Raw genomic sequence first — 15,963 nt, 5'->3', positions numbered from 1 at the left:
TGAGTATGTTTCAAAATGATATAGTACCGGGAGATAAGAATTATGACGAACACATTTGTGAATTCCTGTTGTTTTTTTTTTTTTATGAGTCATTCACAGCTTTGAGTGTTTGTGTGCATGTGAACCTGACATATACTGCAGTGGCTAATGATGAGGATGAAGTGGGGGAGGGGTACAGTATGAAGTGTGAGATGTGAAGAGGGGAGAGCAGGTTTATTGTGAGAGAATGACGCACATGAAGGCATGAATATCAGGAAATCAAGAAAAGACGGTGGGTGGTTCTGTTTCTCTAATTGTCTAATTCAACCCTCTCATTCCCACCTTCCCCCCCCCCCCCCCCCCGGACACACACACACACATTTATTTCTATTCTTACAGTGGTGCATTCTGCTCCACTACACAGACACACACACACACACACACACACATACACACAGAGAGCAGCTCCACCTCCTCTGCAGTGTAGTGACAGCAGTAATGGAGGAAGCAGCAGTGCAGCAGGAAAAGATGGAGGGAACTTGGGAACAGAGGGATGATGGAGGAAAGGCAGACTGGAAAAACGACTGCTCTTTCTCCAACCTCCTCAAACATTCCTGCCTTCTGTGCTGGTCATCTCCTCGGGACACAGACGTCATAGAAATGGATGACAGAGTCCTTTCCAAGGCAACAGAGATCAGAGTAAGAAGACCGCAGCACCTCCCTCTGGTGTGTGTGTGCTCATCACTTTCTGTGTTTTTATCTGCATCTGTCTTGGGCTCAGATCTGCTTTATTATTCTAATTAACTAAAAAAGTCAGACATCATTTGCATATCAATGGTTATGTGCTTACTGTGTTCCCTGTATGGGACTCTTCCATGACTGCATTTCCCATCATGCTCACTCGGACGTCATAATGTCGTGAGCTGCTTTAAAATTGTTTGGTTTGACCAATAATCCTGTCTCGATGAAGTCAGTCTTTTAAGATCTTAATGGCTGTTCTACGTAATGAATGAATCATGTGTGTCTCAGTCTTTTATGCTTAGTTTTGTTCAGCTTTCCTACAGTCTTTACACATATAAGACCTTATGAGATTTAGTTTTAATATTGTCCAGGTTGAATGAGTATGGAAAAATTAAAATGAGTCTGGATTTTTATAGACTTTGCTCCTTTTTGCATTCCTTAAAAGTTTTTTTTTTAATCACAGTACTGAAACATGCTCAGTCAAGAAGAATATTCTTAACATTGATTTGATGTAAAATATGTACACTTTTTATTTTTCCACATCTAGCAGTAATTTTAAGATTTTGGTTGTATACGTATTGATATTTTGTCAGAGAACCCATAGTTGCATCTATACAGTATATCTTAACATGTTTCATAAGTGGCTGTATATATATGGGTGTATATCTAAAAATTAAGTCTGAGCCTCTGGACATTCAAAAAACAAAACAAACAAACAAAAAAGTAGAAACGTTTCATTTTTCATCCGAAAGACTTCTTCAGTCCAGAGGACCAGACTTATCTTTTTTAGATTCTTCTACCTGGATTATTGAGCATGCATCAGGATATATGGTAAATGGTAAATGGACTGTACTTATATAACACCTTTCTATCTTATTTCAAGATACTCAAAGCGCTTTAAACTACAATCTGTGCCTCATTTACCCATTCATACAGCACTCTACTAGATCTCTACAAAGCTAATTGAACAAATCATTCTAAAGAGACTAATCAGAGCTTTAGATCACATTCATACACTGATGGGACACACATCAGAGGCCATGAGGAGTTCAGTGTCTTGCCCAGGGACACTTCAGCATGTGACTGCTTGTGGATTCGAACCCCCAACTCTTGCATTGGAGGACGACTTCTCTAACCACTCAGACACAGCTGCCCACATATGTGTATATATTCACAAAAAAACATGTAATTATCTAATAAGTCAGATTATGGGCTGTTCTTCTAATGAAACCTAGTAGTGGCTCTAATTCAACAAATTTGCCATTTTAAATAGCAAATGTTAGCAAACATGTCTGATTAACAAACATCAGCTGTTCAAATTCAACTCACATTAACATTTTAGTGATGGAACCGTTTCAGCAGATTTCAGCGTCTTCAGCAGGTTTCAGCCAAAATCATTCAACAGTTAGCATTCACACTGCTTTTTCTCAGCAAATGTAATTTCTCCAGTTTAATTTGAGATCCGGAAAAAAACAAAAAAAAACAGTCTTCTGGCTCATTGGTTGCAACAAATATCTGCAATTCAATGGATCCAACAAGTTGTAACTAGTATAGGAGTACATAGAGCCCATTGTAAAATAAAACCTTTTGTTTAAGAAAATAAATATATTTTTAATTTACCTTTATTTATACAGGTAGTCTCATTGAGCCATGCGAACTCATTTTCAAGAGAGACCTGTTTAGGGAGCAGATGGGGGTTAAGGGCCTTGCTCATGGGCCCAGAGTGGGGCAAATGAGGGTGGGGACAGGTGTGGGTAATTCACCTAGCCCACCCACATTTTTTTTTTTGTTGATGTTGTCGGTACCGAGGCTTGAACCAGTGATATTCCGATCACAGAGCCACCGTCTCTAACCTCTGCGCCACCACTCCCCAGTAGTACCAGTAGTTGTGATTACACTAATGTTTCTTCTGACCTGATTCAGTGGCCGAGTCTAGTTAATGAACTGTACCTTCAGCTGTACCTCCAATAACAGTGCTTGAGAGTGCAGTTACATTTGGTTACAAATGGCTGGATGACATCAAAAAATTCCATGCTCAATAATCCAGGTATACAATCCAACAATTTTCAGTCAGGTCATCTGGACAGTTTCTTTTTTTTTTTCTGAAATGTTTCACCTTCCATCCGGAAGGCTTCATCAGTCAAGGAAACACACAGCACAAAACTGATTCTTCCCACAAACAACTTGCTCCAAAGTGGAACAAACCAGTTATGTTGGTGCTAACATGGTCTCTTTGACACAACCCCTCCTCCGGTGCTGACCCGCTTCCTAATCGACAGTCATGTCAAACTGGTTCAAAACCAACAAAGTCCATACTCAATAATCCAGGTATACAACACAACATTTTTCAGTCAGGTCATCTGGACAGTTTCTTATTTTGTGTGCTGAAATGTTTCACCTTCTATCTGGAAGGCTTCATCAGTCAAGGAAACACAACACAAAACTGATTCTTCCACCAACAGCTTACTCCAAAGTGGAACAAACCAGTGATGTTGGTGCTGAGATGGTTTCTTTGGCACACCCCCTCCTCTGGTGCTGGCCCTTTTCCTCGTCGATAGTCATGTCACCAGATTACCTGACTGAAAAATGTTGGATTGTATACCTGGATTATTGAGCATGGACTTAGTTGGTTTTGAACCAGTTTGACATGACTGTCGATTAGGAAGAGGGTCAGCACCGGAGGAGGGGTTGTGCCAAAGACACCATCTTATCACCAACATAACTGGTTTGTTCCACTTTGGAGTAAGCTGTTGGGGGAAGAATCAGTTTTGTGTTTCCTTCACTGATGAAGCCTTCTGGATGGAAAATGAAATGTTTCATTACAAAAAAATAAAACTGTCCAGATGACCAGACTGAAAAATGTTGGATTGTATACCTGGAATATTGAGCATGGACTTTGTTGGATGACCGAATCTGCATTTTTGCATGTTAAGCTTGAGTCCAGCAGCAGTCAGGGCTTGGTGCACTCTCTTTAAATTTTCATCATGTTCTCTTTGTGTAGAGCCATAACAAATTATGTTATCCAGTTATACAACTACGACTGTCAAACCTGCAAGGATGATTGACATCATTTTTTGAAAGTCAGATGGGGCAGAAGCTAAACCAAATGGAACTCTGAAGAAATGAAAAAGTCCATCATGAGTAATAAATGCAGCAATACCACAACTTTCAGGATGCAGAGGCATTTGGTGGTAGACATATGCTAAATCCATAGTAGAAAAAACAGTAGCCCCTCGTAGATTTGAGAACAGTTCATACCATCCATGTGTGGTAATGGATGACAATCAGCAACAGTAACTTCATTTGGCTCCCTTAAATCAACACACATGACACACATCTCTCCTTTGTGTCACAACTATGGGAGAAACCCAAGACTAAGCATCGATACGTTCAATGATGCCCTTATTTTGAAGATCTTTGAGCTCCTCTGAAACAGCTTGTCTCACTGAATATGTCAGTTTCCTGAGTTTTTGTTGCACTGGAACAGCATTTGGCAGTATGTGTACTTTGTGTAGGAAGTTTTTAGCATAGCCTGCTTCCTGAACTGACATTTCTGGATCATTTTCTGGTTCAGTCTTTGGCACAGCAGGTTGAACAGTAGAGGTAGGGGTAATAGTAGTAATAACTTTTCATCCTTCAAGTTTCTTATGTAATGACTGAATTAAATATAAGCCTAGGAGAACAGCACCTGACTCAACCATAACTAGAGTACCTGCAGTAGAATGATTATCATGAGAAACATTAGCTTTTAAGGATTCAAGGTTCTTTATTTGTCATTCACACCCCATGTGGTAGATGTGATGGAACGAAATTATGTACACAGGGTCCCAGTTACATCCAACAATAAAATGTAAAAGAAAAACAGCAATAAGATCTAAGATATGCACTAAGAATAACATCAACTAGATATACACTAAGCACTAGTAGCATAAAAATATTATGCCGAACAGCAGCACAAACACGAGTCTGTGTGAGCAGATGGGCACGCACACATCCCTGAGGTGAGTTGTGGATCCTCACAGACTGAAGTCTGTTTGTTAAGAAGTCTAGGACCCAGTTGCAAATGGAGAGGCTTAGTCCTAGTGTGAATAGTTTGTCCATCAGTGTTTGGGGGATAATGGTGTTGAACGCAGATGTGAAGTTCACAAAGAGCATACGGACGTAGGAGTCCATCTGCTCCAGGTGGGTGAGAGTAGTGTGGACCACAGAGGAAATGGTGTCCTCTGTTGATCGGTTCTCACTGTATGCGTACTGATGAAGGTCCTCGTTGATGTTGATGGTTGTTTTGATGTGGGTCCTGACCAGTTTTTCTAAGCATTTAGTGGCTATTGGGGTGAGGGCCACAGGCTGATAATCATTCAGACCAGTCACTGTAGAGCTCTTTGGGACTGGGATGATGTTGGCGGTCTTCAGGCAGGTGGGAACTGTCGCCAGGGTAAGTGAGGTGTTAAAGATGTCGGCCAGCACCTCGCAGAGCTGATCGGCACATTCTTTCAACACTTTCCCAGAGATGTTGTCTGGGCCGGTTGCCTTGTGAGGAATAATCCTCCTGAAAGTATTTCTTACTTCTGCTGAGGTCACACTGAGAAGCTCTTCATCCAGTGGTGAGGTGAGTCTGATGCTGGGTGGTCTGTTCAGGCCTTCAAAGCGCGCGTAGAACTTGTTGAGGGCACCAGGCAGTGATGGGTCTTTGGGGCATTGTTTTCTCCTGCCTTTATAATCTGTTATACACATAATGCCCCTCCACATGTTACGCGCCTTTATACAGCAATTTTCTATTTTGCATAGGTAACAAGAGCAAATGCAGGTTCAGTTAGGGCACATTCTGAGAAGAAGGTGGAGTAAATGTTCTCTGCTATAATGGACACAGATGAGCCTGTATCTACAATCAGCTCAACATTTTTACATCGTCCATTAGCAGTCACTTGAACTGTGCAGAGGATCTTGTCTTGTACTGTATTGTTCATGTAAAGAACTGTGGGCTCTTTAAAGACGACTTCACGTACCTCCTTTTGAGATGAACGGCATACTCGTGAAAAATGTCCCACGTTACCACACTTGTTTCAGGTCACTTTAACAGCAGGGCATGAAGGTTTGTTAGCAAGGTGGTTATAAAATCCACAATGAAAGCAGGAATGGTTACAAGCAGCTTGAGCCGTGGCAGGAGCAGGATTCAGCGGCAGCTTCTTCTTCATTTCCCAGTGGCAGCTTGGCTTTGATTGTTTCTGTATGGCCCTCACCGGAGCAGAATCTCCAGCAGCAGTAGCATCAGAGAGAACGCTAGCATCTCTTAATCCATTTTCAATTTGCAATGACAATGCAGTAGCTTTAGCAAGTGTTAGGTCCGGTTCAAGTAATAATCGGTCTCTTATGCGAGTGTTACCAACACACTCGATCAGTTGATCATGTAGCATTTGTTCCTTCATGTTGCTAAAATCACATGCAGCAACTAACTCACATAGAGAAGCTAAGAACTGGTTTACCATCTCATCTGGCCTCTGTGCTCTTTGTCGAAACTTGTGACGTTCAGCAATGACGTTCACCTTCAGCACAAAATGTTTTTTTAGAGCAGCAATAGCAGCAACAAATGTGTCTCCAGTGTTCGGCAGGGTGTGGAAAAGCTGTTGACCCTCTGTGCCCAGAGCATGAAGTAGAACCACACACTTTCTTTCATCAGGCCAGTCGTCCCCCAATGCTGCTATCACCAACACGTAGTTTTCAAACATTTTTAAGCATGTTGAAAATGTTATTGCTGGTTCCCCTAGGCATGGCAGGAATGGAGCAGGTAAAGGCACAAAAGTAGACATCCTCGTTGCCAATGTTGTGTGGGTTGCAAGGTTGAATTAAAGGATAAATAAGCAGACACGTGCAGCTTCAGTTCTCTCCATTTACTTTCACTTTCGTTTCTCCTCACTGTCACACTCAGCATAGTATATTTAACAAACAGTCTTAGACCGCCCTCTAGTGCCCTTTCTATGCAATAACTATATAACACAATACAACAGGTGGGTTTTATTTAGGATTTTGATTCTGTTGTTTTTCTTCATTTGTTTTGATGTGTCTCTATTATTGTGCTATTAAATAAACTTATGCATAGGTATGTGAATTCTGTTTTAACTTTTTTTTTTCTGTAAGGTACAAATCTTTATCTGTACTTCACTTTAAAATATAAAATAAAAAATTGATCTAAAAAAAACGTTGAAAACAAATCTCAAGAGATGGATATAAATGAGCTCAATTAATTTCTTATGAAAAACAAAATGAGAGAAAAAGGTTAAATATTTCTAAAAGCTAAAGTTGCACCAATACCAAGAGTCATAGCATCTTCTTCCTTGAATGAACATTATGATATATGTTTTTTGAAATAGCACAAAAAGGGGGAAAAAATTAGAGGATTAAGGAAGAAGAAAGATACCAAAAAAGAGGGAGAAAAAAGGGGAAATGGATGTATGGATGCTTAATTCTTAATTAATGCTTAATTCATTCTAGAATTGCGCTGCTCAAGGTGGCTGCATGTTGGAGTAGCTCTGTTAATTTCATTCTGGGGTTTTGATTTGGAAACTTTAGTTCCTGTTTTTCTAGATGTAAATCATATTTTTTTGGATGATTGTTTCCTCTGGTATCGGATGCCGTGCAGCTGGAAGGATTTCTACTGAAACTTTTTTAGTTTTGGACATTTATTATGATGCGTAACCATGGCAACAAGGCAGTTTTCTACAACCAACTGCAGCTGATTAACATCTCAAAAGCTCAAATAATATCTCAACTACAACATCAACTCTCAAATGAGTTGAAAAGGATGTTCTGTGGATGCATTCTCATCTACCTGCCAGCTGTGCTCGAGTGCCTGACCACTGAGATCCTGGAACTAGCAGGAAGCATGGATCATGACAGCGGAGGGATGGGGTCATCCCTCGGCACCTGCAGTTGGCTGTCCGCAGTGACGAGGAGCTCAGCAGGCTGCTTGGAGGAGTGGTCATCGCTCTGGAAGGAATTCTGCCCGGCATTTGGGTGGTCCTACAGCCCAAGGGAACCGAGAGACCAGCCGAGTCTGGGTGGATGGATCGGACGGTGTCTGCAGCCAGTTTCTTAGGCTCCGCTGTGGGACTGACCTTTACAAGAGATCCTTCCTGTCTACAGCCATCAGCATCTATAACATCTCTTTATGAAATGAGGATAACGAGTTAAAACAACAAATAATTTCCCTTTGGGATCACTAAAGTATTTTTGAATTTGAATAAGAATAAAATAAAAATAATAATTAACAATAAAGAAAGGCCTTAAAATTTAACTTATGAGTGGGAACTAGAAAAATATTATAGAAGCTAAAATGGGCAGAAAGAAGCTACAAGAGAGCAAAAAATAAGCTGAAATTAACAGAATTAAATAGCTTTTCATGCATCCATCCATCCGTTATCTTTTACCCACTTCTTCCGTTTTGGATCACAGGGGTCGCCGGTGCCCATGTCCAGCAATCACTGTGTGACAGGCGGGGTACACCCTGGACAGGTCGCAAGTCCACCACAGGGCTGATGTTTTCACTTACTAATGTTGAATTAATATAGAACCATGTATGGGATGTCAAGAGAGTCTCTTTCTACTCAGAGAGGAGCCTGATAACGGATAACATCTAATGCCTTTAACAACTGTGAGCTGTGAAGCAGAGGTCGTCTTGACATCGCCTCTGTGGATATTGGGTATTTAAGCTGTTCCTAACTCTTTCCGTTGTCAGACCTTGTGATCAGGGCTTCGTATAACATCTTGGATGCCTGTACCTTGCAAGGAGTAAACTGGAATCTATAATATGTATAATAAAAATCTTCTTGGTTCTTGTGTGGTTTATTTGATTAATGAGTTGATTTTTTTCTTTTGACTGCTCCCTCCTTCAGGGGTCGCCACCGCGAACTAAGGTGCACAAAGACTTGGCAATTATTTTTATGCCAGATGCCCTTCCTGATGCAACCATGGACCACAAGACACCACAGCCCTCTGTGTGATGCAGAGCTGCTATCTAGGGCAACCGGGAGTGCAGATGGTGAGGGTTAGGGGCCTTGCTCAAGGGCCCAGATTGGGGCAAATGAGGGTGGAAGCAGGTGTGGGTGCTTCACCTAAGTGATTGAGTTAATGAGATGATAGGATAATAATCACCAATGGGCCATAGAAACGTGTGTACAGCAGTCATGAAGTTCGTTTGTGGCTGTGCACATTTCCACAGTCATCCATCCATCCATTTTCTTTCACTTCTCTGGGGTTGGGTTGTGGGGGTAGCAACCTAAGTAGGGAGGCCCAGACTTTCCTCTCCCCAGCCACTTGGGCCAGCTCCTCCGGGGGAATCCCAAGGCATTCCCAAGCCAGCCGAGAAACATAGTCTCTCCAGCATGTCCTGGGTCTTCCTCTGGGTCTCCTCTCAGTGGGAAGTGCCCAGAACACTTCACCAGGGAGGTGTCCAGGAGGCATCCTAAACAGATGCCCGAGCCACCTCAACTGGCTCCTTTCGACGTGGAGAAGCAACGGCTCTATTTTGAGTACCTCCCTGATGACCGAACTTCTCACCCTATCTCTAAAAGACAGCCCAGACACCCTGCAGAGACAGCTCATTTCGGCCGCCTGCATTCGTGATCTCGTTCTTTTGGGCACAACCCAAAATTCATAACCATACATGAGGGTAGGAACGTAGATCGACCAGTAAATTGAGAACTTTGCCTTTTGACTCAGTTGTCACTTCACCACGACAGACCGGTACAGTGCACGCTTCACTGCCGATGCCGCACCTATCCACATATTGATCTTCCGCTCCATTTTCCCCTCATTCGTGAACAAGACCCCAAGATACTTAAACTCCTCCACTTGGGACAGGATCTACTCCCCGACCTGGAGAGGGTACTCAATCCTTTTCTGGCTCAAGACCACGGCCTCGGATTTGGAGGAACTGATCCTCATCCTGGCCGCGTCACACTCGGCTGCAAACCGTTCCGGCGAAAGCTGTAGATCACCACCTGATGAAGCCAATAAGACCACATCATCTGCAAAAAACCAGAGAAGCAATCCTAAGGCCACCAAGACGGATCCCCTCAACACCTTGGCTGAGCCTAGAAATTCTGTCCATAAAATTTATGAACAGAATTGGTGTCAAAAGGCAACCTTAGTAGAGTCCAACTCTCATCGAGTATGAGCCTGACTTACTGCCAACAATGCGGACCAAGCTCTGACACCAGTCATACAGGGACCTAACAGCCCATATCAAAGGGCCTGGTACCCCATATTCCTGGAATACCCCCCACAGGGTTCCCCACAGTGTTCCCCAAGGGATGCGGTTGAATGCTTTTTCCAAGTCCACAAAGCACATGTAGACTGGTTGGACAAACTCCCACACACCCCCAGGACCCTGCTGAGGGTGTAGATTTGATCCAGTGTTCTATAACCAGGACAAAAACTGCATTGTTCCTCCTGAATCCGAGGTGGGACTATCCAACGGACCCTCCTCTCCAGAACCCCTGAATAGACCTTAGAGTCAGAGTCAGAGAGATTTATTTGTCATTCGCATCTCATGTGAATCATGTGGCGAAATGAGAATATGTACACAGGATCCCAGTTACAACCAACAATAAAATGTAAAAGAGAAACAGTAATAAAATCAAAGATATGAACTAAGAAAAACATCAACTAAATAATACACTAAGCACTAATACCATACCATACCATACCAATTTATTTATATAGCACTTAAAACAGCAACAAGGCCAACCAAAGTGCTGTACAAAAGAACACAAACATGCACAGCAGACAGGAAAACATAAAATAGAAATACAGATACAAATAGCAGCAGGAGCTAACTAAAATGGCCAACAGAGTAGAGAACAGACCGGACCAAAACAAATCACACCGTGTTAAAGGCAAGCGAATAGAAGTGGGTCTTCAAGCGAGACTTAAAGACTGAGAGTGTGGGAGCCTGCCGGACACTCAGTGGCAACTCATTCCACAGTCGTGGACCTGCAACAGAGAAAGCCCTGTCACCTCTGAGCTTACGACGGGTTTCTGGGACTGAGAGAAGCATCTGGTCTGCTGACCTCAGAGAGCGCGGTGGGACATATGGCTGCAGAAGATCAGTGAGATAGGATGGGGCGGAACTGTTCAGTGATTTAAAAACATACATGAGAATTTTGAAATGGATCCGAAGGTGAATGGGTAGCCAGTGCAGGGAGGCCAAAACTGGCGTGATGTGCTCTCTATAGCCTGTACCAGTTAAAAATCGGGCTGCAGCATTTTGGACCAGTTGTAGACGAGCAATGGAGGACTGACTGATTCCAAACAGAAGTGAATTGCAGTAATCAAGCCTAGATGTTATGAAGGCGTGGATCACTGTCTCGAGGTTCTTTTTGTTGAGTATAGGCTTCAGCTTAGACAGCCGTCTCAGCTGAAAAAAACAGGATTTGACCATCATGTTTACGTGACTGTTGAGTTTTAAGGACGGGTCCATTATCACCCCCAGATTAGTCACCAATAGCATAAAAACATTACGTCAAACAGCAGCACAAACATGAGTCTGTGTGAGCATATGAACATGCATGAACACAGCAACATGATGTGATTTTCCATAGTGATTATCCTGGTTAGAGATTCATGAGTTTAACAGCCTCAGGGTAGAAGCTGTTACTCAGACTAGTGGTTCTGCATTTAATGCTCCTTAACCTCCTTCCTGAGGGGAGCGGGGCAAAAAGTGTGTGTGCTGGGTGAGTGGGGTCCTTCATGATGCAGGTGGCCCTCTTCCTGCATCTGGAGGTGTAAATGTCTGTGATGGTGGGGAGGCTGACTCCGACAAACTTCTGTGTGGCTTTCACCACTCTCTGCAAAACTTTTCTTTCTGCAGCTGTGCAGCCTCCATGCCACACGTTGACGCTGTAGCACAGGATGCTCTCCACTTCACACCTGTAGAAGGAGGTGAGGACTGAGCTTCCCAGACCAGCTCGTCTCAGCCGTCTGAGGAAGTAGATTATCTGATGAACTTTCTTGATCAGGCTGGTGGTGGTGTTGCCCCAGCTGACGTTGTCATTCAGGTACCAGGGAGGCTTAAGAGCGTGATCTCCCTGTAGTTGGAACACACTCTACAGTCCCCCTTTTTGAATATGGGGACCACCACCCCACTCTGCCAATCCAGGGGAACTGTCCCCCATGTCCACGCGATATTGCAGAGCCGTGTAAACCAACACAACCCTACAACATCCAAAGCCGTAAGGAACTCCGGGCAAATCTCATCCACCCCTGGGGCCCTACCACCAAGGAGCTTTTTAACCACCTCGGTGACCTCAGCACCAGAGATTGGAGAGCCCGACCCAAAGTCCCCAGGCTCCGTTTCCTCATTGATGTGCCGGTGGGATGGAGGAGGTTTTCAAAGTATTTTGCCCACCGACCCATGACATCCCAAGCTGAGGTCAGCAGCACACCACCTCCACTATAAACAGTGTTGGTGGTATACCACTTTTCCCCCCCTGAGATGCCAGATGGTGGACCAGAATCGCCTCAAAGCTGTATGGATATCATTCGCCACGGCCTCTACGAACTCCTCCCACGCCCAAGATTTTGCCTCAGCGACCACCCGAGCCACATGCCGCTTGGACTGCCAGTACGCTTCAGATGCTTCCGGGGTCCCACAGGCCAAAAAGGCCCAATAGGGCTTCTTCTTCAGCCTGACATCATCTCTCAATGCCGGTCACCACTGGGTTTGAGGGTTACCGCTGCAACAAGCACAGACAACCTTGCCTCCACTTCCTGATAAGCTGCCTTGACAATAGAGGTGCGGAACATGGCCCACTCAGACTCAATGTCCCCCACCTCCCTCGGAACGTGTTCGAAGCTCTCCCAGAGGTGGGAGTTAAAGCTCTGTCTCACGGGAGACTGCCAAACGTTCCCAGCAGGCCCTCACAGTACATTTGGGCCTGCCAGGTCTGACCGGCATCCTCCCCAACCATCGGAGCCAACTCACCACTAGGTAGTGGTCAGTGGACAGCTTCGACCCTCTCTTCACCTGAGTGTCCAAGACATGTGGCCACAGATCAGATGAGATGACAACAAAGTTGATCATCAAACTGCGGCCTAAGGTGTCCTTGTGCCAAGAGCACATATGGACACCCTTATGCTTGAACATGTTGTTAGTTATGGACAATCCATGATGAGCACAGAGGTCCAATAACAGAACACCACTCTGGTTCAGATCGCGGGGGGGGGGGGGGTGTTCTCCCAACCACACCCCTCCAGATCTCACTGTCATTGCCCACATGAGCGTTGGAGTCCCCCAGCAGAACGAGGGAGTCCCCAGGAGGTGCACTCTCCAGTACCCCCCACCCCCACCCCAGGACTCCAAAAAGGGTGGGTAATCTGAACTGTCATTTGGAGCATAAGCACTAACAACAGTCAGAACCCTTCCCCCACACATAGGCGGAGGGAAGCTACTAGGGTTGTTATAGATAAACCGATACGACCGGATATCCGGTTTGACAAGCTAGCGATATGGTTGTGTCGGTAGCAGCCGTATAAATCGACAGCAACCAGCCACAAATGCTGAGATGAACCGGTTGAAGAGACATGAACCGGGTATCGCGAGACTAGCTCGGTTGACAGTGCGTTTATAAAACAACGCGAGAGTCGGAAATGCCCGCGAAGCTATTCTCACGCATGCTCCGTAGCTCACCAAGACAACGAGAATGGATGTAAATAGTAGCAGCGTTAGCGGGTCACCGAGAAAGATTTTCAATACAGCAGCCAGACAAAAGTCTAAAGTGTGGAACGTTTTCGGGTTTTACAAGAAGGACGGAAAACTCGACAAAAACCACGCTATTTGTAAGCTATGCAGAGCACCTCTGAAGTACACTGGTAGCACAACAAACCTTGATCAACATGCAACGAGAAAACACAGAGAGGAGTATGGCGAACTTCTCAAGCCCCATAACAACGAGCAGGAGCAGGCAGCTGCCACACAGAGAGCGACGGGTAACGTTATCACTCAATTTTACGGGCAACTCGGCGACAGTTCATCACGAGCTAAGGATATAACGGCATCAATAACCCGTTTCATAGCTAAGGGCTTATGGCCGTACAATATAGTGGAGGGGGAAGGATTTCAGGATTTGATTCATACGTTAGAGCCCAGATATAAGATTCCGTCCCGGCAGCATATCACAAACACATGCATGCCAGCGTTGTATGCCCAAGTGAAGAGCCAAGTTGAAAAAGAATTGGCACATGCAGAGCGAGTTGCTATTACAACCGATGCCTGGACGTCATGCTCCACTGAGTCTTATGTGACCATCACTGTCCACTACATCTCTCCAGACTGGAAGTTAAATGTGCATGTGTTGCAAACCAGGGCATTCAAAGGATCCCACACTGGGAAAAACATTGGTGCTCTGCTAAAACAGGCATGTGTTGACTGGAACCTTCTTGATAAAGATCCAGCCCTGGTGACAGACAATGCCACAAACATGGTATTAGCTGGAGTGGAAGCAGAGATGACCCCTCACCTCATGTGCTTTGCACACACTATTAATCTCGCCACACAGAAAGCCTTTAAAGTTGACACAGTAGCAAGGTTGCTGGGGAGAGTGAGGAAAGCCGTTGCCTTTTTTCATTGTAGTGTGAGGGCAGCAGAAATCCTTCAAGAGAAACAGAAACAACTAGCCTTGCCTTCCCACAAACTCATCCAAGATGTATTCACGCGGTGGAATAGCTCCCATGACATGCTTGAACGCTTTTTTGAGCAACATCCTGCGATTTCTGCAGCACTCATGTCCAGGGACCTCAGAAAAGGAGAAGAGGTGAATACTCTCAAGGACAAAGACGTCTGCGACATTGAAGACATTGTCAAACTGATGGCGCCGGTCAAACTTGTGACTACCAGCATGTCTGAAGACAAGCGACCCACACTCTCAATGATTCTTCCTGTAAAAGCAAAGCTTAAAAAGAACTTTGAACCATCAGATGAAGACTCAGTGTTAATCAGAGAGATGAAGCAGGCGTTCAAGAATGACTTGGAGAAACGCTACACAGGCCTTGAACATCTCTTCCACACTGCAGCAGCTCTGGACCCCCGTTTTAAGTCCCTGCCCTTCCTCAGTAACCATGATGCAGAGAGGACATTCACAAGCATATCAGCAGAAGCAGCATCCCTGCATCACAAGGTAAATCCCCCAACACACTGACAAAATACATATTACAGTACATTCAGTTACAGTCTGGTGTGTTTTGTTGCTGTCATTAGATATATTCTGACTACTGTTTATTTGATTCTTTACACTGCATTTAACCATACTGTACACTAAATGTTATTTCATGTTTTATTTCTAGGTAACGGGGGGTTCAGTTCAGAGAGGTCCAGTGCAGACTGATCCATGTCAGAGTGAACCTGCAAATGGAGATCCGGACGTCTGCATTGATGTACCCCAGACCCAAGATGAGCATAAAGGTTTGTGTGTTTTATAACTTGTGATCAAGAACGAGAAGACTTTGTCTTAAACTTGTGCTGCAGTCATAGTATCAGTATAAAACACATTCACTATAATAAGAGGATCTGCATGCAAAGAAAGAGTTAAATAATAATGATGATGATAATGATACATATTTTACATATGTACACGAGTCCTTACATAAATAAATTCTGAACATCAAATGAAGATTTATACATAAAATGGTAGTCAATTAAAAAACTTCATGGCAAACATAGCCAGTAATATATGGTACTTGTTTTCTATTTCAGATGATAAACCTCCTTGTAAAAAGAAGAGAATGTCAGCCCTGGACCAGCTGTTGGGAGAAGACTTTCAAGTAAAGATGGCATCTAGATCTGTGAGGGACCAGGCCAATGAAGAAGTCAAGAGGTACAGAGAGCGTGATCCTTTGCCCCTGAACAAAAACCCACTACAGTGGTGGAAAGAGCAACAGGACTTGCCACTGCTGTCATCTGTGGCTAAAATGTATCTGTGCATACCGGCCACCAGTGTGGCATCTGAGAGAGTTTTCAGCACTGCAGGAGATATCGTTTCCACAAAACGCAGTCTACTCAAACATGAGCATGTGGATCAGCTGATTTTCCTTAAGAAAAATCTGCCGCAAAAAAAAGATGAGGACAGTGATTATGACGAATAAAAATATAGGTAAACATACAAACATAAGGAAGTGAACTACTTCACTGTGTTTGAGTTCAGATTGAACCTGACGTGAATGTAGAAATGCAGGACATTACTTTTGTTCAGA

The 15,963-nt window shown here is 44.1% G+C and overlaps 1 protein-coding gene across 1 annotated transcript in view; it reads left to right on the top strand.

The window, feature by feature from the left end:
- Positions 1 to 477: 477 nt before the first annotated feature.
- The window catches only part of LOC119414858 (epidermal growth factor receptor substrate 15), a 50,851-nt gene continuing 35,365 nt past the window's right edge, over positions 478 to 15,963 (top strand). The window contains exon 1 of the mRNA XM_037681979.1: positions 478 to 705. Coding sequence (XP_037537907.1) covers positions 478 to 705 — 228 coding nt within the window. The remainder of the gene's footprint in view (positions 706 to 15,963) is intronic.

The sequence above is a fragment of the Nematolebias whitei genome, chromosome 9 (genome assembly GCF_014905685.2).
Source record: "Nematolebias whitei isolate Nwh7 chromosome 9, NemWhi1, whole genome shotgun sequence".
Lineage (NCBI taxonomy): Eukaryota > Metazoa > Chordata > Actinopteri > Cyprinodontiformes > Rivulidae > Nematolebias > Nematolebias whitei.
This window is presented reverse-complemented; position numbering and strand designations above follow the sequence as displayed.